At 55.5% G+C, this 23,461-nt stretch overlaps 1 protein-coding gene across 1 annotated transcript; it reads right to left on the reverse strand.

Annotated features, from left to right (window-relative positions):
- Positions 1-1,534: 1,534 nt before the first annotated feature.
- Positions 1,535-21,750, reverse strand: NMD3 (NMD3 ribosome export adaptor). Its single transcript, XM_068164262.1, has 15 exons — positions 21,678-21,750; positions 21,292-21,426; positions 20,248-20,344; positions 18,599-18,679; positions 17,336-17,464; positions 17,068-17,158; positions 16,010-16,088; positions 15,617-15,713; positions 14,390-14,507; positions 11,068-11,213; positions 8,371-8,483; positions 7,012-7,084; positions 5,850-5,956; positions 3,546-3,616; positions 1,535-2,335 (listed from the first exon to the last, which is right to left on the reverse strand). The coding sequence occupies exons 1-15, from the start codon at positions 21,719-21,721 to the stop codon at positions 2,202-2,204; spliced, it is 1,515 nt and encodes a 504-aa protein (XP_068020363.1). The 5' UTR covers positions 21,722-21,750; the 3' UTR covers positions 1,535-2,201.
- Positions 21,751-23,461: the final 1,711 nt, after the last annotated feature.

Here is a 23,461-nt window from a genome sequence, read left to right on the forward strand (position 1 = left end):
AAGTGGTCAGCAAAACTCCTTCCCCTCTCACCAGCCCAGTGTGGCCAGACCTGAGGTTTCCTGAGCTCGAGATGAGCCCAGAGAGTGGTGGTGAATGGTGCCACAGCCAGCTGGCAGCCAGGCACAGTGGTGTCCCCTAGGGCCCCAGCCTGTTCAATATCTTCACTGATGATCTGGAGGAGGAGATTGAGTCCAGCATCAGCAAATTTGAAGGGGACACCAAGTTGGGAGCAGGAGTTGATCTGTTAGAGGGCAGAAGGGCGCTGCAGAGGGAACTTGCCAGGCTGGACAGATGGACAGAGTCCAACAGGATAGTATTGAACAAATCCAAGTGCATCCCTTCCCTCCAGCTGTCTGCTGCACCACACAGCTTGGTGTCATCAGCAAACTTGCTGAGGGTGCACTCAGTGCCACTGCCCATGGCAGCCACAGAGATGTTGAACAAGCCTGGTCCCAGGACTGATCCCTGAGGGACTCTGCTTGTCCCTGGCCTCCACTGGGACATGGAGCCATGGACAGCCACTCCTTGGGTGCAGGCCTCAGGCCAGTTCCTTATCCATCTAGTGGTCACCCCTCACACCCATGTGTCACCAGCCTGGAGCCCAGGATGTGCTGTGGGAGTGTCGAAGGCTGTGCTCAGCTCCAGGCAAACGACAGCAGCTGCTCACCCCTCAGCTATTGATGTTGTCACCTGTGCAGAGAAGGCCACCAGGTTGGTCAGGCAGGATTTGCCCTTGGTGAAGCCCTGCTGACTGTTCCCAATCACCTCTTCACTATTCTTCTGAGCCAGCAGTGCCTCCAGGAGGATCTGCTCCATGATCTTTCCGGGCACAGAGGTGAGACTGACTGGCCTGGAGTTCCCTGGTTCCTCCTTCTTACCCCTTTTGAAGATGGGAGCAATGTTTCCCCTGTTCCAGTCTGTGGGGACTGCCCCAGACTGCCATGACTTTTGGAACAGAACAGAGAGGGGTTTAGCAACCTCCTCTGCCAGTTCTCTCAGCACCCGTGGGTGTATCCCGTCGGGTCCCATGGACTTGAACACTTTCAGGTTCTTCAGGTGATCACCAACCTGCTCTTCACTTACCATGGGCAGTTCTTCCTCCCTGTCTCTGCCATTATCTTCCATGCCCACAGTTCAACCACACTTCCCTCAGCTGCTCCTCCCCAGCCCTGTTCTCCAGACCCTTCTCCAGCTTTGTTGCCTTACTCTGTACTTGCTCCAGTCCCCCCATGCCCTTGGAGTGAGGGCCCCAAAACTGAACCCAGGCTTCAAGGTGTGGGCAATCCCTGCCCTGCTCCTGCTGGCCACACCATTGCTGATCCAGGCCAGGATGCTGGTGACCTTCTTGGCCACCTGGGCACCCCTGCTTCAGCTGCTGTCAACCAACCCCACTCAGGTCCTTTTCCACCAGACAGTTGCCACCCTCTGCCCCAAGCCTGGAGTGTTCAATGTTGCTGTGCCCCACAACAGCATGGTCCAAAATGCTGCACCAAACCCCTGTCAAAAGGCCTCCAACTGGTCAGACCTGCTGTATTAATTAGACACTAAGCTTAATTGCTTTTAATCCATGGATACAGGCATGAAAGAAAAAGAGACCACCACAACCTGGCCAGGGGGGAAGTTTTCCAGCTTGCCCCTCCAGGGCTACATCTTCAAGCCAATCTCCAGGCAGGTTTCTGTGTGCAAGCATGGATAGTTGGAGTTCCTTGATAGTGGAAGAGGAAATCTGTTCTTGAGCCTCCCAGAACTCTGTTATTTGGAACAATCTATATCATAAAAGGCTCCAAACCACTGTGCCAAGAAGATTAAGACAGGGAAGAGCCTTCCCATGTGAAGAAATGAAAGCAACAATCAAGAGCAGGTATTTTTAGCTAAAAATCTAGCAAAGCAGAACAAAACCTCTGCCTCTGCCCAGCCTTGCAGCTGTCTTCAGCACAAGAGGAAGCTGGTCAGCTGGGCTTGGTGCTGCAGAAGGAGAAGGAGCTCTCAGGGCCAACACTGCAATGCCTGCCCCAGAATTGGAAGTGAAGTTGCTGATTCTCTCTAAAACACTAATTCAGGGCCGTGATTTTGGGTGGTGGTGGCATCCACCAGGTCCTTTTTCATGCCCATGCCAGCAGCTGGTAGTGTTGACTTCTGCCCTGGGTGGCTTAGCCTCATTAAGAGGGGAACATTCCTGGCCTGGCTTACTGCGCTGCTCTTATTCTGTCATCATATTTGCTCCCTCCCCGCCGGTGGCATCCTGGGAGATGTGGAGATCCTCCAGCATTTCAGCCAGGCTGATCCTTGGAGGACCATCATCATCTGTGTCACTCTCCACCGGAATGTCTGCATCTGAAAGAGTGGCAGCAAAGAAACAACAAACAGCTAAGCAAAGCAGATGAGCCCCAGCCCCCCTGAGCAGCAGCCAGGCAGGAGGGGAACAACCCCTCCCAGAACTCCCAAACAAAGGACAAAACCAACCCCAACCAAACCCTGACCAAATCTCCCCCTGGCAACTCCCTCAGGGAAAATCACTCAATCACTAAGGCTGGAAGAGACCCAGCACTGCCAGCTCACCACCAAGCCATGGCCCTCAGCACCACAGCTACACAGCTGGGAAACCCCTCCAGGGATGGGGACTCCACCACTGCCTTGGGCAGCCTGGGCCAGGCCTTGACAATCCTTTTTTTGGGGAAAAATTGTTCCCCATGTCCAACCTAAACCTCTCCTGTGGCAACTTGAGGTCATTTCCTCTCATCCTCTCACTTGCCATGTGAGAGAAGAGACCAATTCCCACCTGGCTCCAGCCTCCTTTCAGGCAGTTGGAGAGAGCCAGCAGGTCTACCCTCAGCCTCCTCCAGGCTGAACCACCCCAGGTCCCTCAGCTGCTCCTTGTTAGGTCCTTTCCCACCAGGCAGTTTCCAGGCACTGTGTCTCAGGCATTGAATGTTCATGGAGCTGCTGTGACCCAAGTGCAGGGCCTGGCCCTTGGCCTTGTTGAACTTCCTCCCATTGGCCTTGCCCCTTCAATCCAGCCTGGCCAGGTCCCTCAGGAGACCCTCCCTACCCTCCAGCAGGCCAACACTGCTGCTCAACTTGGTGCCATCTGCAGTCTCACTGAGGGTGCCTGGATCCCCTCCCCTAGATCATTGCTGCAGACATTAAAGAGCACTGGCCCCAGTGCTGAGCCCTGGGGAACACCACAGTGACTGGCCACTAGCTGGAGTTAGCTCCATTCCACACCACACTCTGGCCTCTGCCACCCAGCAAACAGTAGAGCTGCCCAAGCCATGAGTACCCAAGAGGCTGAACTCTGAACCCAACCCTTCACCAGCTGAGCTTCTGGGGGGCTGGAGACAACACACTTCTCTCCCTCGTGTTAAAGGCAAGCAAAGAAAAGCCATCAACATCTGCTCAGTGCATGTGAGCTGCAGTGAAGAGCTGCTGCTGCTGCTCTGCAGCCCTTCTCCAGCCACAAGCTGTTCACAGAACCCAAACCCAGAGGTTTTCAGCCCAACAGGGAGGATCCAGTGGCACGCCAGGAGCTGGGCAAAGGCCTTACTGCGGTAGATGTTGACGTTCTTCCTGATGGCTTCATCTTCTTCCAGATCCTCAAGGAAGTCCTGGTATTGCCTGTCAAAACAATTCCTGCATTTACTCACTTGGCCTTTGGCTTCCTGGAAGTTCCTAAACCCAACAATGAAACCAAAGGAACAAAGCCTCATGGCTCTGCAGTCCTCAGCCCTTCAGATCTGCCTCCTGGCAGCATTCCTGCATTTCACAGGTTGGAAAAGACCTCAGAGCTCATCAAGTCCAACCTGTCACCCAACACCTCCTGAAAACTAAACCTCTGTGCTCCAGACCCCTCCCCAGCTTTCCTGCCCTTCTCTGGACACCTTCCAGCAGCTCAACATCTTTCCTAACCTGAGGAGCCCAGAACTGGACACAGGACTCAAGGTGTGGCCTCAGCAGTGCTGAGCACAGGGCACAATGACCTCCCTGCTCCTGCTGGCCACACTCTTCCTGATGCAGGCCAGGATGCCCTTGGCCTTCTTGGCCCCCTGGGCACACTGCAGGCTCATGTTCAGGCAGCTGTCAATCAGCACCCCCAGGTGCCTCTCTGCCTGGCAGCTCTCAGCCACTCTGACCCCAGCCTGTAGCTCTGCATGGGGTTGCTGTGGCCAGTGTGTAGAACCTGGCACTTGGACTTGTTGAATGCCATGCTGTTGGACTCTGCCCATCTGCCCAGCCTGGCAAGGTCCCTCTGCAGAACTCTCCTACCCTCTAACAGATCAACTCCTGCCCCCAGCTTGGTGTCAGCTGCAAATGTGCTGATGCCTGACTCAATCCCCTCCTCCAGATCATCAATGAAGATGTTAAAGAGGATGGGGCCCAGCACTGCTCCCTGGGGCACACCACTGGTGCCTGGCTGCCAGCTGGCTGTGGCACCATTCACCACCACTCTCTGGGCTCAGCCTCCAGCCAGTTCCTAACCCAGCTCAGAGTGCTGCTGTCCAACTCCTTTTCCCTGTCTTTTTGCCTTTTCACTAGTTCCCAAGTGATGTTATTCTTCTGCCCTGATTGAACTCTACTTGCCTGATTCTTTCCTACTCAGTTGTTACTCAGAAGCAGCTTTGTCAGTGGCCAAACCTGTGCCAAGCATGACCTCCCAGCTTATGATTATATTCAATATGATGATTATTCAGCCCATTTCAGATGTCCCTTGAGCTAGACACTGACTGTAAGCTACAGACCCAGTGCTTCTGGGATTATTTCATGACTTAAGCTTTTCCTGGAAAGAAAAATAGGGAGCTTTTGATATTTTGCACCAGTGAACCTGAAAAACCTGCAGTGTTGTCTTCAGGATATACAGAACAAAGAATGCACCAGGCTGGAAAAGACCTTGGAGATCACCAGGTCCAACCTATCACCCAGCACCATCCAATCAACTCAACCATGGCACCAAGGGCCTCATCCAGGCTCTTTTTGAACACTTCCAGTGAGGGTGACTCCACCACCTCCCTGGGCAGTTGGTTTCCACATTCCCCTGGCCTCAGTATCCTTGTTCCCTGAATATTTAGGAGTAAGGATGAGCATAAATAAAGGTGCAAGAGATCAGCCTGTCCTGGGAGCCAGCACCATGCTGAGACAGATCCAGCAGCCTCTCCTCATGCACCCCAGTGCAGGTGTGCCACTGGCTTTGCCCTCAGCTGAAGCTGACACATGGCTACAGTTATAGATAAATTAAGGTTGGAAAAGACATCTAAGTTCATCATGTCCAACCTTCTGCCCAACACCTGTATCACCTAGAGCACCCCAGACTCCTAAGACCTGCAGAAGGCTGCAGAGAGACTTTTGCTGAGGGGGTCTGAGGCAGGCCAAGGGGGAATGGTTTGAAGCTGAGGCAGAGCAGGGTGAGAGTGGAGCTGAGGCAGAAGTTGTTGCTTGTGAGGGTGGTGAGAGTGTGGCCCAGGCTGGCCAGGGAGGCTGTGGCTGCCTCCTTGCTGGGGGTGTTTGAGGCCAGGCTGGCTGAGGCCTTGAGCAGCTGAGTGTAGCTGAGAGGTGTCCCTGGGGAGCTTGGAGCAGATGAGCTCTGAGCTCCCTTCCAACCTGAGCCATTCTATGACTCATAGAATGGTGTTGGTTGGAAAAGAACCTAAACATCACCTAGTTCAAAAGCCCCTGCCATGGACAGGGACACCGTGCTGCTGCCCAGGCTGCTCCAGGGGGAGGCATCCACAGCCTCGCCAGGCAACCTGTTGCAGTGTCTCACCCCCCCCCTCTATAAAGAATTTCTTCCTAATCCACTCATTGACCCAGTGTCCTAGGCAGGAGGGACTGAAAAGCTCCACAGCAGATACTGAACCTTTCATCATCTGATTCCATGCCTTCTCTGTCCCTTTCCAGCTCCTTCAGCTTCCAGTTCCTGCGGCGCTGGCGCTTGCTGCGGTCATAGCTCTTCTTTATTAACACCTGGAGCAAAGAGCAAGGGCAGCAGATGTTTACACACACCTCCAAAGGCACTCTCAAGATCCAAAACAACACCCATGCCTAGACTTGGAGCACTGTAAGTTCAGCTGAACAAATGCTGGAGGCAGCTGGTATTGAGAAGTCCTAGAGAGAGTTGCTGCCTCCTTGCTGGGGGTGTTTGAGGCCAGGCTGGCTGAGGCCTTGAGCAGCTGAGTGGAGCTGAGAGATGTCCCTGGGCATGGTGGGGAGCTTGGAGCAGATGAGCTCTGAGCTCCCTTCCAACCTGAGCCATTCTAGGATGCTATGAATTTCAAAGCTTCCAGACCCTTTGGGTTGTGTCCTGAATCACAGTCACAGAGACATTCAGGTTGGAACAGAGCCTCAGCATCACCAGGTCTAACCCACAACCCTGCTCTCCAGGGGTCACCCCTAAACCATATCATCCCCAAGCACCACAGCCAAACCACCCTGAAACACAGCCAGGCTTGGGGACTCCACCACCTCCCTGGGCAGCACATTCCAATCCTTGACCACTCTTGATGGGAAAAGATTCTTCCTACTGTCCTGTCTGAATCTCCCCAGTGGCAGCTTGAGGCCATTGCCTCTTGTTCTGTCACTAATTAGCTGTGAGCAGAGACCAGCAGCAGCCTCTCCACAACCTCCTTTCAGGGAGCTGTGGACAGCCAGGAGGTCTCCCCTCAGCCTCCTCTCTTTCACACTAACCATCCCCAGCTCCTTCAGTTGCTCTCCATCAGATTTCTTCTCCAGGCCCTTCCCAGCTTCCTTGCCCTGCTCTGCACTGAAGAGGCTCACAGATGCTGGAGGTGCAACACACCTCACTGGTGTGTGCTGGAAGCTAAGTGAATGCATTCCTTAGCCACCCCTCACAAGTGTAAAGCAGGGAGGAAACAGTTCTCAGTGCCAGCTGCTTTTCAGGGTTCAACATCCCTCTCTCCTCACGCTTTAGGCACTACAAAGGAAGGGAGTCTCTAACTCACCTACCCCAACGCCCCAGGGTGAGGCAGAACTCTTTGGAGAGAGACAGAAAATGGCCTTACCACATCAGGAATGCTGTGGGGGTTCATCTTGTTGGCAAACTCATCATTTAAGTTGCAGTTTGCCAGGTCGAACCTGAAACAGAGACAGGAGACAGGAAGTGAAAATGGGCAACAGGAATTTCACCCTGCCTCCAACAGAAGCCACCAAAACTACACCCAGGGAATCAGCTTTGAATCAAAGAGCAGCAGTCACAGCTCTCCTCAGGCAGAGAAAGGTTTCCAGCTGAAGCAGAGAGCTGCTGTCGCAGTTGTGCCCAACTCCCAGGGCCTGCTGTCCCAGCAGCACTCCCCAGCCTCTGACCCCCAAGAGCAAGAGCCAGGGAGGTGCTACTGGGCTCATAACAGCTACAGCAATATCCATGTTTAAGAATCCCCTCATCTGCCTGAGAAACTGTCCTGTTTGTCACCCCTCAGCAAACAAAAAGGTCCTGCCTGGGACTTGGAAAATCCTTCCCAACCATTTGGGTCTAAGCTGCTATTCCAAGCTCCACTATGGAGGCTGGAAGGGAGCTCCAAAGCTCATCCAGTCCAACCCCCTGCACTCAGCAGGGACAGCCCCACCTAGCTCCGGTTGCCCAGAGCCCTGTCCAGCCTCACCTGGAATATCTCCAGGGATGGAGCCTCAACCACCTCCCTGGGCAACCTGTTGCAGTGTTCCAGCAGCCTCCTGGTGCAGAACTTGTTCCTCACATCCAATCTCAATCTGCTCTGCTCTGGTTTGAAGCCATTGCCCCTGTCCCTGTCCCTGCAGGCCTTCACAGTCTCTCTGCAGCCTTCCTGCAGCCCCCTTCAGGTCCTGGCAGCTGCTCTGAGGTCTCCCTGGAGCCTTCTCTTCTCCAGGCTGAACACCCCCAGCTCCCACAGCCTGTACTCACAGCAGAGCTGCTCCAACCCCCTGAGCATTTTTGTGTCCCTCCTCTGGAGCCTCTCCATGAGGTCCAGGTCCTTCCTGTGCTGAGGGCTCCAGAGCTGCACTCAGCACTGCAGGTGAGGTCTCAGCAGAGCAGAGCCAAGTGTCAGAATCACCTCTCTGGATCTCTGGCAATGCTGCTTTGGATGCAGCCCAGGCTGCCCCTGGCCTTCTGTGCTGCAAGCTCCCACTGCCTGCTCCTGCCCAGCTTCTGCCCCACCAGCACCCCCTATAACCCCCAGCTCTCTGCTTACTAACAGCCCTTGTCTCTGCTACAATAGAAGATTTGGTGTGTTGGGAACCTCTCCTCATGGCTAAGGTGAACAATTTGATCTAGGCTTTATGCTGAGCTCCTTTAGAAACCACAACAGTTCAAAACCTCCTGTTGAGAGCACAGAGAATTGAGCCATTCAAGAATCATTTCATAAACCCCAACAAACAAAACAGACCCCAAGACCAGGTCACCAGGATTCAGAATGTGGCCCAAGTGAGTGGAGCAGAAGTACTGATGATCTGTGTTCAGCTCTGAGGTTTTCTGTACCCAGGCTTCAGCCAGAGTGTGCTGGAAGAAGGGAGAAAGAAACAAACAGTCTCATAATGAAATGGATCTTAACTGGGATCAACTCAGTGGGCAGCAAAGCATCTGCACTGGCTCTCTGTCCCCCAGGGCAGCTACACTGGCTCTCTGTCCCCCAGGGCAGCTACACTGGCTCTCTGTACTCAATCACACTGCCATTGAAACTCTGATTGCTGCACCAAGCATCCAGTGTACCACCTGCACCTCCTCCCTCCTTAACCGTGTGAAGGGAGACACAACAACCACTACTCACAAGAGCCCCTCCAAGGCTGTCCCCACAACTTTTAGGCAGCTGTTGGGCATTGGGTTTGTTAACAGAAGGAATTGGAAGTGCATGTGCTGCTTTGGTGAAGTGAGTTTGCAGCTCTGGGGCTGCAATCCATAAAGGGCAGGGACAGCCCTTTGCCAAAGGCACAGGACACTGGGCAAGGGCTGAATGAAACCTTCACAGGGGGCAGGGAGGAATCTGGGGCTGCAAATGCAAAGCTGCATGGGAGAAGCGGCAGAGAATCTCAGCATGGTACAGACTGGCAGGGACCTCTGGAGATCACAGGATGGTAGGGGTTGGAAAGGACCTCTGGGGATCATCAGTCCAAGCCCCTGCTCCAGCAGGGCACCCACAGCAGCTTGCCCAGCAGCACAGTGCCCAGGGGGGGTTGGAAGCTCTCCACACCAGGAGACTCCACAACCTCTCTGGGCAGCCTGCTCCAGGCCTCCAGCACCCTCACAACAAACAACTTTCTCCTCCTCTTCACATGGAACTTCCTGGGGTCCACTCTGTGCCCACTGCCCCTTGTCCTGTCCCTGGGCACCACTGAGCAGAGCCTGGCCCCAGCCTCTTGCTCCCCACAGCTCCTTTGTCTCTTGCTGAGCATTGCTCAGCTGCCCTCTGGGGCTGCTCTTCTTCAGGCTCTCAGCCCCAGGGCTCTCAGCCTTTGCTCCTCCCAGAGCTGCTCCAGGCCCCTCAGCAGCTTTGCAGCCCCCCCTGGACTCTCTCCAGCAGTTCCCTGACTCTTGAACTGGGCAGCCCAGACCTGCACCCAATATTTCACCTGTGGCCTAACCAGGGCACAGTAGAGGGTGAGGAGAACCTGCTGGCCACACTCTTCTCCATGTACCCAGGACACCATTGGTCTTCATGGCCCTGAGGGCACACCAGTGGCTCAGGGTGAACTTCTTGTCCTCCAGCACTCTCAGTGTGTTCTCTGCAGAGCTGCTTCCCAGCAGGTCTCCCCTCACCTGTACTGCTGCAGGGGCCTCTGTTCCTTTCCAGGTGCAGGACCCTACCCCTGCCCTTGCTGAACTTCATCTTTGCTTCCTAACATTGAAGCACAGACAGAGGAGACAACATTTAGCACTGAGCCTTTAATCCTGAGGAAGAGGAAATGCTTCTGCACTCCCACAAGAGCAGTTTGGGAGACCTTCTTGCTCTCTACCTGAAGGGAGGTTGTAGCCAGGTGGGGGTTGGGCTCTTCTCCCAGGCACCCAGCAGCAGAACAAGAGGACACAATCTCAGGCTGTGCCAGGGGAGGTTAAGGCTGAAGGTGAGGAGAAAGTTCTTCCCAGAGAGAGTAATTGGCCACTGGGATGTGCTGCCCAGGGAGGTGGTGAAGTCCCCATCCCTGGAGGTGCTCACGAAAGGCTTGGATGTGGCACTTGGAGCCATGGTTTAGTTGTCAGGAGGTGTTAGGGATTAGGAAATAGGTTGGACTTGATAATCTCTGAAGTCTCTTCCAACCTGGCTGATTCTATGAATTTAATAACTGCAGAGCTGGAAAGCTAACAGAAGACAACTTCAAATCACAGCAACAAGTGGAGTTGAAACTCTTAGAGAAGAATTTTGGAGGGTGGAATTCAGAGAACCCCTGGGCAGGCTCCTAAGCACTGCTCACACCTCTCCTGGGCAGGGTATGATGGGTTAGGCCCGTCCTGCAAGCAGGGTGGGGGAGGGCTTGTGAGAGCCTTGCTCTCCCTGGAGGGGTTTTTCCTCCCTGGGGAACTGAGTCAGTCTGTTCCACTCCCCCTCCCTGTCCAGCAAGCCTATAAAAAGGAGGACACTGCAGCCATTAGCTCTCTCTTTGGCTTCTGCCTTTCCTGGACAGCAGGCCTGGTCCTCTCCCTGCTACATCCATGCCTCTGCAAAGACTCCAAAGGACTGGGTTTGTATTCCTATTTTCCCTATCCATCCTTGTTCCTCACCCTTGTGAGCCCTTCCTGTTGTTATACATACATACATGGTTTGAAGAAACTTTTACCTCTCCACTTCCAAACCAACTCCAAAAGATTTCTCAGTGGATTTGCTCCTTGCCTTTTTTTTCCTTCCTTCCCTCTCAATCAGGAAAGAGGAGGGGGGAAGCAGGGGAGGGATTGTCAGCCTTGGCCCCCATCTGAGCTCTTAAATCCCAGTTAAGGCTCCAACCACCACAGGAGAGCTTTTGCCAGAGGCAAGTGTCAAAGCATTCACCTGCCTCTGCTAGGCAGAAGGACCCAGAAGAGAGGTTCAGCTGAGAAGGGGAAGCAAGGGGGAGCAGAGCCCAAAGCTCTAAAGCGAAGCAAGAGGAACTCTTACCTTGTTTGACCTGGCCCCTGCACCTGCCCCTTTCTTCTTCTCCTGAACCCTGTTGATATCCACAATGATGAACTCCTCCAGCTGCCTGGGGTGGAACAGGCTGTTGAAAGGGTGGCGCCAGTAGGTGCTGCCATCAACTTCAGCAACTGCAAGAAGACAACAGCATCAGCTGTGAGAGGAGCAGGGCTTCCTGGGGAGAGGCTGAACGCAACAGGAAGCAGCCAAACCCTGGGCAACCACCAAACTCATTGGGGTGAAGTCAGTCATTCCACAGTCCCAGCATGGAGGGGTTGGAATGGACCTCTGGGCATCATCAGTCCAAGCCCCTGCTCCAGCAGGGCACCCACAGCAGCTTGCCCAGCAGCACAATGCCCAGGGGGGGTTGGAAGCTCTCCACACCAGGAGACTCCACAACCTCTCTGGGCAGCCTGCTCCAGGCCTCCAGCACCCTCACACCAAACAACTTTCTCCTCCTCTTCACATGGAACCTCCTGGGCTCCACTTTGTGCCCACTGCCCCTTCTCCTGTCCCTGGGCACCACTGAGCAGAGCCTGGCCCCAGCCTCTTGCCCCCCACAGCTCCTTTGTCTCTTGCTGAGCATTGCTCAGCTGCCCTCTGGGGCTGCTCTTCTGCAGGCTCTCAGCCTTTGCTGGTTTCCTACTGTACCACAAGCATTTAGGACATGACCTATGCAGCAAACTTGTGCTACAAGAGCAGCTGATGTGTGAAAGCCCAGCCCCATATCACATTTAGGAGGCTCAGGGGAGACCTTCTTGCTCTCTCCAACTCCCTGAAGGGAGGTTGTAGCCAGGTGGGGGTTGGTCTCTTCTCCCAGGCAGCCAGCACCAGAACAAGAGGACACAGTCTCAAGCTGTGCCAGGGGAGGTTCAGGCTGGAGGTTAGGAAGAAGTTCACAGACAGAGAGAGTGATTGCCCATTGGGATGTGCTGCCCAGGGAGGTGGTGGAGTCCCCATCCCTGGAGGTGTTCAGGAGGAGACTTGACAGGGTGCTGGGTGCCATGGGTTAGTTGTTTAGGTGGTGTTGGGTGATAGGTTGGACTCGATGACATTGAAGGTCTCTTCCAACTTGGTTTATTCCATTCTATGTCTGTAGCACAAACCTGTTCAGCTGCAGGAATCATTCTTCTGGATTTGTCCTAACTTCTGAGAGGCAGCTGGCTGCCATTTCACCAGCAAATGCCAACACAAGCAGCGTGCTGCTGGTACCCAAGTGGCCAGACTTGTCATTCACAGCAAAACTTGATGCAAACTCATTTTAGAGGAATACACCTGACCCATGGGAAAACATGGCCTAAGCTTCCATCACACTCCCTCTCTGGAGGCACCCAAAACCTGCCTGGATGTGTTCCTGGGTGATTTATAGAATCAGGGAACTGTCAGGGATAGAAGGGACCTCAAGGCTCAGCCAGTCCCAACCCCCTGCCATGGCCAGGGACACCTCACACCACAGCAGCAGGTTGCTCACAGCCACAGCCAGCCTGGCTGCAAACACCTCCAGGCAGGAGGCTTCCACCACCTCCCTGGGCAACCTGTGCCAGGCTCTCACCACCCTCATGGCCAACAACTTCTTCCTCACAGCCAATCTCAATCTCCCCACTTCTAGTTCTGCTCCATCCCCCCCAGTCCTATCCCTCCCTGACACCCTCACAAGTCCCTCCCCAGCTTTCTTGGAGCCCCCTGCAGATCCTGGAAGGCCACCAGAAGGTCTCCTGGGAGCCTTCTCCTCTCCAGCCTGCACAACCCCAACTCTCTCAGGCTGTCTCCAGAGCAGAGCAGCTCCAGCCCTCTGCTCCTCCTCGTGGCCCTTCTCTGGACACCTTCCAGCCCCTCCAGAGCCTTCCTGGCACAGAGGCTCCAGAAGTGGCCCCAGAGCTGCAGCTGTGGTCTCAGCAGAGTGGAGCAGAGGGGCAGAATGCCCTCCCTGGCCCTGCTGGGCACACTTCTCTTGCTGCAGCCCAGGCTCTGCTTGGCTCTCTGGGCTGCAAGTGCTCCCTGCTGGCTCCTGTGGAGCTTCTCCTCCCCCAGCACCCCCAAGGCCTTTCCTTGAGAGCTGCTCTCCAGCTGCTCCCTGCCTGGAATTACCCTGCCCCAGCTGCAAGGCCTTTACATTACAAGACACTGTTTTAGCAAGGGGGTTGGACTAAAAGATTGTGATGGGTTACAGCCATCCTGCATGGGGGCTGAAAGAACCTGATCCAGGTGGGCAGAGAGAGACCTGGATTTCCCCCTCCCAGGAGGAGGGGTCCCCTGGGTCAGAGGTGGTCTATTCTACTCCCCCTTCCTGTCCAGCAAGCCTGTAACAAGGGCAGACATCTTTCACTGCTTTCTTTCCCTGCCTTGCCTGCTCAACAGAGGTCATCTGCTGCTGCTGCTTCCTGCACTGACCACGTGCTGGGGGCCTACTTTCCAGGCTGCATCCACACTCTCTGAAGAACTGACTCCACTTGCATACAGGCTCACAGGATGTCAGGAGTTGGAAGTGACCCAGAGAGATCATCCAGTCCAAGGCCCCTGCCAGGGCAGGAGCAGAAAACCCAGCACAGGTCACACAGGAACACATCCAGACAGGGCTGGGAAGGCTCCAGAGAAGGAGACTCCACAACCTCTCTGGGCAGCCTGCTCCAGGCCTCTGGGACCCTCACAGGGAAGAAGTTCCTCCTCATGTTGAGGTGGAACCTCCTGTGCTGCAGTTTCCATCCATTGCTCCTTGTCCTATCCCAGGGCACAACTGAGCAGAGCCTGTCCCTGTCCCTGTCCCCTCCTTCCTGACCCCCAGCCCTCAGATATTTGTGAACATTGATTGAATCCCCTCTCAGTCTTCTCTTCTGCAGACTAAACAGCCCCAGGGCTCTCAGCCTCTCCTCTCCAGACAGTGCTCAGTCCCCTAATCATCCTTGGAGCCCCCCCTTGGACTCTCTCCAGCAGATCCCTGTCCCTCCTGACCTGGGGAGCCCAAAACTGAACACAGTACTCAAGATGAGATCTCAGCAGGGACATGCCACTGGGATGTGCTGCCCAGGGAGGTGGTGGAGTCACCAAACCTGGAGGTGTTTAAGAAGAGCCTGGATGAGGCCCTTGGTGCCATGGTTTAGTTGATCAGATGGTGCTGGGTGATAGGTTGGATTTGACGACCTCAAAGGTCTTTTCCAACCTGGTTAATTCAGTTCTATTCTACAGCTAAATTGACAACATTAAGGTCTAAGCCCACAGGACTTCATGAGAACCCAACCAAGCCAAGGACAGATTGGGGCAGCAGACAGAGCAGGTGGTGTCAGAGAGCAGAGGAGCAGCTGCAGCTTACTCTGGAGAGTGCTGGGGTCGATGAGGTGGATGGTGCTGGTCACGCGGATGCACACGCAGATCTGGCTCATGTTGCCAAGGCTCTGGGCCAGCTTGGGTGAGAGGCACACAACATTGTCCTGCACACAAACACAGAACCATTCACATCATTGTGACCTACTCTGTCAGTTAAGACAGCAGAGAATCTGAAATCTAGAATGGCTGAGGCTGGAAGGGAGCTCAGAGCTCATCTGCTCCAAGCTCCCCACCATGCCCAGGGACACCTCTCAGCTACACTCAGCTGCTCAAGGCCTCAGCCAGCCTGGCCTCAAACACCCCCAGCAAGGAGGCAGCCACAGCCTCCCTGGCCAGCCTGGGCCACACTCTCACCACCCTCACAAGCAACAACTTCTGCCTCAGCTCCACTCTCACCCTGCTCTGCCTCAGCTTCAAACCATTCCCCCTTGGCCTGGCTCCAGACCCCCTCAGCAAAAGTCTCCATCAGAAAAAGAAGGAAAGGCCTTGAGAGTGCTGGGGGAGGAGAAGCTCAACAGGAGCCAGCAGTCAGCACTTGCAGCCCAGAGAGCCAAGCAGAGCCTGGGCTGCAGCAAGAGAAGTGTGGCCAGCAGGGCCAGGGAGGGCATTCTGCCCCTCTGCTCCACTCTGCTGAGACCACAGCTGCAGCTCTGGGGCCAGTGCTGGAGCCTCTGTGCCAGGAAGGATCTGGAGGGGCTGGAAGGTGTCCAGAGCAGGGCCAGGAGGAGGAGCAGAGGGCTGGAGCTGCTCTGCTCTGGAGACAGCCTGAGAGAGTTGGGGTTGTGCAGGCTGGAGAGGAGAAGGCTCTCAGGAGACCTTCTGATGGCCTTCCAGGATCTGCAGGGGGCTCCAAGAAAGCTGGGGAGGGACTTGTGAGGGTGTCAGGGAGGGATAGGACTGGGGGGGGTGGAACAAAACTAGATGTGGGGAGATTCAGCTTGGATGTCAGGAAGAAGTTGTTGGCCATGAGGGAGGTGAGAGCCTGGCACAGGTTGCCCAGGGAAGTGGTGGAAGCCTCCTGCCTGGAGGTGTTTGCAGCCAGGCTGGAGGTGGCTGTGAGCAACCTGCTGTGGTGTGAGGTGTCCCTGCCCATGGCAGGGGGCTTGGAACTGGCTGAGCCTCGAGGTCCCTTCCAAGCCTGACAGTTGTGTGCTTCTACAAAAGCTCTACCCAGTGGAAGCAACACCCTGGAGGTGGGGCAGGAAGCAGCTACCTTGCATATGGGCACAATCTCCACAGAGAAGGTGCTCTTGTAGTTGTAGACATTGCTGTGGATGTCGTGGGAGATCAAGCGCTGCGAGGACTTTGCCCTACAAAACACAGAAGGAAGAGAGCCTGCAGGCACCAGGGAGGACACTCCTTGGAGCAGGGGCTGCTCAGCACAAAGCACAGCACTGAACAACACAGCCCTGGGCACTGCAAGTATTAAGCAAGTACAGAGACGCTTGGGGGCTGGTTTTACAATGGCTAAGTGGAAAACATGGGACTCAGGCAGCAGGGGTGTTGGTCTGGTTTAACCAGACTGCAGGATCCTTCCCCTTCCACAATACTTTGCAAGTGAAGGATAAAAGAGTTCCCAAAAGCTTTTCATTATCCAAGGACATACCTAGATGGAACTGTACACTGAAGAAAATCTACCATCTTCTGGGCCTGCTGCTTGGAAGAATAATAGAAGTCCAGGCCATCTGGAAGAGGAGAAAGCTTGATGAACACATCTGCTGCCAGGGCGAGGTGTGACTGCCACCTGAGAGACACAGCCCAAGTGACCTGCTGCTTAGCTCAGCTCAGGCAGCCCAGAAGGCAAATTGTATCATGGCAGCCCAAGATACTCCATCAAGAGGAGTGAGGCCAGCAGCACAAGAGAGGGGATCAATCTGAGATACAAATCCAGGCTGAGCGCAGCATGGGTTAGAGTAGAGCTGAAGAAAGAGAGCTTCCCATCACCCAACACCCCCCAGGAGCCAAGAGTGTCCTCCTGCAGCCCAGCAGGCAGCTGGGTGCTGGGCTGCAGCCAGAGCAGTGTGGGCAGCAGGGCAGGAGAGGGGATTCTGCCCCTGGAACTCTGCTCAGACCTCACCTCCAATCCTGCCTCCAGGTCTGGTGAAGGAGGACACAGAGCTGCTGGAGAGAGGCCAGAGGAGGCCACAAAGATGATCCAAGGGCTGGAGCAGCTCTGCTGGGAGCACAGGCTGAGGGAGCTGGGGGTGTGCAGCCTGCAGAGGAGGAGGCTCCAGGGGCACCTCAGAGCTGCCTGCCAGGACCTGAAGGCAGCCTGCAGGAAGGCTGCAGAGAGACTTTTGCTGAGGGGGTCTGGAGCCAGGCCAAGGGGGAATGGTTTGAAGCTGAGGCAGAGCAGGGTCAGAGTGGAGCTGAGGCAGAAGTTGTTGCTTGTGAGGGTGGTGAGAGTGTGGCCCAGGCTGGCCAGGGAGGCTGTGGCTGCCTCCTTGCTGGGGGTGTTTGAGGCCAGGCTGGCTGAGGCCTTGAGCAGCTGAGTGTAGCTGAGAGGTGTCCCTGGGCATGGTGGGGAGCTCGGAGCAGATTGGCTCAGGTTGGAAGGGAGCTCAGAGATCTTCTGTGATGCTATGACTCTGCTCACACAAGCACCCTTCCAGCACAAGCAGGTTGGTCTGCTGTCCCTCCAGACTTCAAACCCTCCCCACTCACCATGGATCTCTTTGATACGAAGAGTGTTCTGATGCAGCCTGTGCTTCAAAATCAGCTGCTCCAAGTAGTAGAAAGTCTTCTTGTGCAGAGTCTGGAAACCCAACAAAGGTTACAGGATGAAGGTTAAGCACAAGACACCACCCCCCCTGCCATCATTTAAGAAGGATGAGCTAACAATACTGGGACAGCAGAGACAAAAGCTGTTCCTCCCAAGATCTGTGCACCAGATTGCTGGGCCAGGAGGAACTAAACATTCAGATTCCTCTACCTTCTGCCTGACTTGCACCACAGCCTTCCAGAAATCCTTAGCTTCAATCCTGTGACAGTCTTCACACATCTGAGTCTGAACTATGTACTCCACCACAAAGACTTGCTGGAGGACTGCTCCATTCATCACCTGCAAGACAAAGGTTGGAGAGGGGAGTGCTGTGAGGTGAGGCACAAAGCCACTTTACAGCAGCATGCTGAAAAAGCTGTCTTGGGCTAGTAGAACTTCCCTGGAACAGCCAAAGACCACCTTCAGAATGGCACTTCAGTGACAGAAATGAAGCAGGCTGAAAGCAGTATTCAGGGAACCATGAAGGGTGGCCACACCCCAGCCTCTCAATGTCCTTCCTGGAGTGAAAGGCCCAAAACTGAATCCAGTATTCAGGGTGCAGCCTCACCAGTTCTTGGGACAGAGGAACAATCCCTGCCCTGCTCCTGCTGATCAAGCTACTTCAGATCCAGGCCAGGATGCTGTTGACACATTCTTGGCCACCTGGGCACATTAATGGGTCACAGATTCATAAAAGGGTTTAGATTGGAAGGGACATTCAAGATCATCCAGTTCCAACCCCCTGCCATGGGCAGGGACACCTCCTGCTAGCCCAGGTTGCTCAAGACCTCATCCAACCTGGCCTTGAACACCTCCAGGGAGAGTTCATCCACAGCCCCCTGAGCAATCTGTTCCAGTGTCTCCCCACCCTCACTGGAAAGAATTTCTTCTTAATATCCAGTCTAAATGTGCTCTCCTCAAGCTTCAGTCCATTCCTTCTCATCCTACTACTACAAGCCCCTGTCAAAAGTCCCTTCCTGGCTTTCCTGTAGCCCCCTTCAGGTACTGGAAGGCTGCTCTAAGGCCCTGGAGGAGCCTTTTCTTCTCCAGGCTGAAGAGCCCCAACTCCCCCAGCCTGCTCACACAGGGGAGGGTTCTCCAGCCCCCTGATCACTTTGTAGCCTCCACTGGACCTGCTCCAGCAGCACCATGCCCTTCTTGTGCTGAGGTCACCAGAACTAGAGGCAGAGCTGCAGGATGGGCCTCACCAGAGCAGAGGGCACCTTCAGGCAGCTGTTGACTGCCACCCCCCAGCTCCTTTTCTGCAGGACAGAGATCTTTACCCTGAAGACAATCCAGCTGACACGTGCTGGATTTGACCACAGACAATCACTTACCTAAAACACAGCCACACACAAAAAGAATCCAATCCAATCATGCTGTGTGCCACAAAAGCTTTCAAAAGTCCCCCACAGAACACTGTGCTTCAGTTACCTCTTTCTGAACAGTCAGCTTCAGCTTCAGCCTCTTGGAATGGGGCTCAGTCCAAATGAAGCCTGCATCAATCAGCCGGACCTGCCAGGGGCAAGGAACAAGAGCTCAGCTGCTCCCAGCACTGCCACCAGGAGCTGGTCACAAACACCCAGCCCCAGCCACAACACACAACCTCATGCTCTAGCTCCAGCAAGGCAGGGAATGATTAACATCCAATTAAAACTCAAACAGGTGATTTTTCAACTTGATCTCTATCCAGCCCTCTGCAACCATCTTCCAAGTGGCCAAGGGCTCAGGCCCAGCCAACATGGATTTAGGAGGGGCAGGTCCTGCCTGACCAACCTGATCTCCTTCTATGCCCAGGTGACTGCCTGGTGGATGTGTGGCAGGCTGTGGATGTGGTCTGCCTGGACTTCAGCAAGGCCTTTGACACCGTCCCCTACAGCAAACTGCTGGCCAAGCTGTCAGCCCCTGGCTTGGACAGCAGCTCTCTGAGCTGGGTTAGGAACTGGCTGGAGGCTGAGCCCAGAGAGTGGTGGTGAATGGTGCCACAGCCAGCTGGCAGCCAGGCCCCAGTGGTGTGCCCCAGGGATCAGTGCTGGGCCCTGTGCTCTTTAACATCTTCAGTGATGATCTGAATGAGGGCATTGAGTCAGGCATCAGCACATTTGCAGATGACACCAAGCTGGGGGCAGGAGTTGATCTGTTAGAGGATAGGAGAGCTCTGCAGAGGGACCTGGACAGGCTGGGCAGATGGGCAGAGACCAAGGGAATGAGATTGAACATATCCAAGTGCCAGGTTCTGCACATTGGCCACAGCAACCCCATGCAGTGCTACAGGCTGGGGTCAGAGTGGCTGAGAGCAGCCAGGCAGAGAGGGACCTGGAGGTAGAGGTGGACAGCAGCTGAACATGAGCCAGCAGTGTGCCCAGGGGGCCAAGAAGGCCAAGGGCATCCTGGCCTGCATCAGGAAGAGTGTGGCCAGCAGGAGCAGGGAGGTCATTGTGCCCTGTGCTCAGCACTGGATAGGCCACACCTTGAGTCCTGTGTCCAGTTCTGGGCTCCTCAGTTGAAGAAGGACATTGAGCTGCTGGAAGGTGTCCAGAGAAGGGCAAGAAAGCTGGGGAGGGGTCTGGAGCACAGCCCTGTGAGGAGAGGCTGAGGGAGCTGGGGTTGCTTAGCCTGGAGAAGAGGAGGCTCCGGGGGACCTCAGAGCTGCCTGCCAGCACCTGAAGGCATCCTGCAGGAAGGCTGCAGAGAGACTTTTGCTGAGGGGGTCTGGAGCCAGGCCAAGGGGGAATGGTTTGGAGCTGAGGCAGAGCAGGGTGAGAGTGGAGCTGAGGCAGAAGTTGTTGCTTGTGAGGGTGGTGAGAGTGTGGCCCAGGCTGGCCAGGGAGGCTGTGGCTGCCTCCTTGCTGGGGGTGTTTGAGGCCAGGCTGGCTGAGGCCTTGAGCAGCTGAGTGGAGCTGAGAGGTGTCCCAGGGCATGGTGGGGAGCTTGGAGCAGCTGAGCTCTGAGCTCCCTTCCAGCCTGAGCCATGCTGTGATACAGAGGGTTCAACCCCTCCATAAGGATCAAACCCTGGGGTGTGAGTTAGCTCAACTCCACTTTATGCAATGCCATGGACACACTGTGAAGTATGCACTCACCTTGCTCAGAGAAGCTTTGAGTTTCTTAAGACACAAAGCAAGAAGCTCTCTTGATTCTAAGGCACACTGAATCCAGGTTCCTGGAGGCTGAAGGTACCTATGATACAGGCAGCATTTTAAGGCACACTACAGCACCCAAAAGTTATTTCCCAGGCTTGCAGTTTTAATACCCATGTTTTGCCAGTGGGGTATGGACAGGCTAGAGAGGTGATTAGTGAAGTTTAACAAGGCCAAGTGTAAGGTCCTGCACCTGGGGAGGAATAACCTCCTGCACCAGTACAGGTGAGGGTTGACCTGCTGGGAAGCAGCTCTACAGAGAAGCAGCTTGGAGTTTTCTTTCCTCTGAGGGTGCTGGAGGCCTGAAGCAGGCTGCCCAGAGAGGTTGTGGAGTCTCCTGGTATGGAAAGCTTCCAAACCTCCCTGACCATTAGTGCTGCTGGGCAAGCTGCTGTGGGTGCCCTGCTTTAGCAGGTGGGTTGGAATGGATGATCTCCAGAGGTCTCTTTCAAGCCCCACCATGCTGGGATCCTGTGATCAGCCACACCTTCTGCCTCCCTAAACATTAGAACTCACACACTCCAGGAGCAGTCTGTCCTCATCAATCTGCCCACTTTTCTTCCAAGGACCAAAACCTCACTTCTTTAAATCTTTCAGCCTCTACACCCCAACACCTTTCTACTTCCACAAGGAAAGACATAAAAGAGATGTGCTGAAAAATCCCAAGAGGTGAGATGAAAACATGCAGAGCTTTCCAGCATGTCCAGCTTTCCAGCCACAGTCACCCCCAAGGGCCCCTGCCCCCAGCCCCAGGAGAGTAGATTCAGGTTAAATAGCAGAAGGGAATTCTTTGCAGTGAGGGTGGGGAGACCCTGGCACAGCCTGCCCAGCAAGGCTGTGGCTGTGCCCTCCCTGGAGGTGTTCAAGGCCAGGCTGGATGAGGCCTTGAGCAACCTGGGCTGGCGGGGGGTGGGAATTAGATGATCTTCAAGGTCCCTTCCAACCCAAAGCAGCCTGGGATTCTCTGAAGGTGCTGTGGCGGCTCACCTTTCGCACTGCTTGCAGAAGTGGACGGTGCCCTGCTTGGGGATGCCCTCGGTGATGTCCACCTGCGCCCGCAGGCAGCCCACGCACATGTTGGCCGGGTTGGGCGGGACGGGCACGCCGCACTGGCAGCACAGGCTGCAGCCGAGAGACGGAGGGAAAGTCAGGCGCCGGCGGCGGCTGCGCCCGCAGCACGCAAGCAAAGCTTCCCGCGGGCTTCGCGTTTCATTGCGGTGTTAACTCCGGCCCCGCAGCTCGGTCCTCACCCGCTCCCCCCGCACCAGCCCCGCCAGCCCGGCGAACGGCCGCCCGGGCGCCTTCCCCCCGCACCCTGCGGCCGCGCCCCGGCCGGCCGAGCCCCGCCACCCCCGCGCCCGGCGGCCGCTCACATGTTTCCCTGGGTGTGGGGGGCCGGCCCCGTCATGTACTCCATGGCGGCCGCTGCACGCCCGGCGCCGGCTTCCGGCGGGCAGGGGAAGGGGCGGAGCGGCGCGGCCCCGCGAGAGCCGGCGGCGGGGCGGGGCTGAGGGGCGGGGCGGGGCTGGGGGGCGGGGCTGGGACTAGAGCAGGGGCAGAGGCAGGGGCAGGGGGTGGAGCTGGAGCAGGGGCAGGGGGTGGAGCTGGAGCAGGGGCAGGGGGTGGAGCTGGAGCTGGGGCGGGGCAGGGGGTGGAGCTGGGGCAGGGCAGGGCAGGACGGGCCCGGCCCGGCCCGGGCTGTAGCAGGGGCAGGGGTAGGGCCGAGCTGGGGCAGGAGCTGGGGCAGAGGCAGGAGCTGGGGCAGAGGCAGGAGCTGGAGCCGGGGCAGGGGCTGGGGCGGGTCCGTGCGGGCTGCGCGGTGGTGTTGGGCGCTGTCCCGCTTGCGGAGCACGCTGTAATTAGCAGGCTGTAATTAGCGGCTCGTGGAAACGTTAAGAGGTTTGTTTGTTTGTTTGTTTGTTTGTTTGTTTTCATTTGAAAATCGCGGGAATTATGTCAGGAGCAGGGAGCTAAACCTTTTTAAGCAGAGTAACGACTTGGGTCCCAACTCCCCTCTGCAATGCTACAGGCTTGGGGCAGAGTGGCTGTAAAGTAACCATCAGAGCAGGATCGGAAGGTGACTGGAAAGTGACCCTCGGAGCAGTGGCTGAAGATGAATCATTAATGTGCCCAGGTGTCCAAGCATCCTTCCTGGCCAGCAGGAGCAGGGCAGGGATTGTGCCCCTGGACTCTGCACTGAGGAGGCTGCACCTTGAATCCCAGCTTCAGTTGTGGGCCCCTCACTCCTAGAAGGACATTGTGGGGCTGGAGCAGGTCCAGAGAAAGGCAACAAAGCTGGGGAAGGGTGTGGAGAACAGAAATGGTGGGGAGCAGCTGAGGGAGCTGGGGGTGTTCAGCCTGGAGAAGAAGAAGCTGAGGGGAGACCTCATCTCCCTGAAAGGAAATTTGAGCCAGGTGGGGCTTGGTCTCCCAGGTAGTAAACAATGAGAGGAAATGGCCTCAAGGTGCACCAAGGGAGGTTTTGGCTTAGACAGTGGGTTGGACTCTTCAGGCTCTCAGCCCCAGGCCTCTCAGCCTTTCCTCCTCACAGAGATGCTTCAGGCCCTTCAACAGCTTTGTAGTCTCCACTGGGCTGGGGGACAAGAAGTTCACCATCAGCCAGCCACATGCCCTCAGGCACTCCCAGGCCCTTCTCTGTGGAGCTGCCCTCCATCGTCAGGTCACTCCTCACTTGGGGGCTGTTGCTGCCCACCTGCTGGACTCTACACTTGCATGATACAAAACATTATCTGTCTTTTTGAAGTACAACTTCAAGCTTAAATAGCAAACATCCGACCGTGGCACCAAGATCCCAGCCCTGAACTACTCCTTTCTGCTTCACCCATCACCATGTCTGTAGGATTGTTCCTTTGACTCCCCCCAGGAGGGAACAGCAAGATGACAAACACCTTTATTTCTGGGCCTGTTTCTAATGCAACTTGCCCACAAGGCTGAGAAAAGACCCTTTACAGTGAGATTGTTGTCAGTACTGCTGTTCATCATGGATTAGTTAAGTGTTACATCATCCTTTGGCTTAGAAGGAGTTGGTTCACAGTCTCACAGGATGTTAGGAGTAGGAAGGCACCTCTGGAGATCTGCCAGTCCAATGTTGCTGCCAGAGCAGGAGCAGAGAACCCAGCACAGGTCACACAGGAAC

This window comes from Melanerpes formicivorus, unplaced genomic scaffold (genome assembly GCF_026170545.1).
Source record: "Melanerpes formicivorus ecotype bairdi unplaced genomic scaffold, bMelFor1.0.p_v2 SCAF_78, whole genome shotgun sequence".
Taxonomy (NCBI): domain Eukaryota; kingdom Metazoa; phylum Chordata; class Aves; order Piciformes; family Picidae; genus Melanerpes; species Melanerpes formicivorus.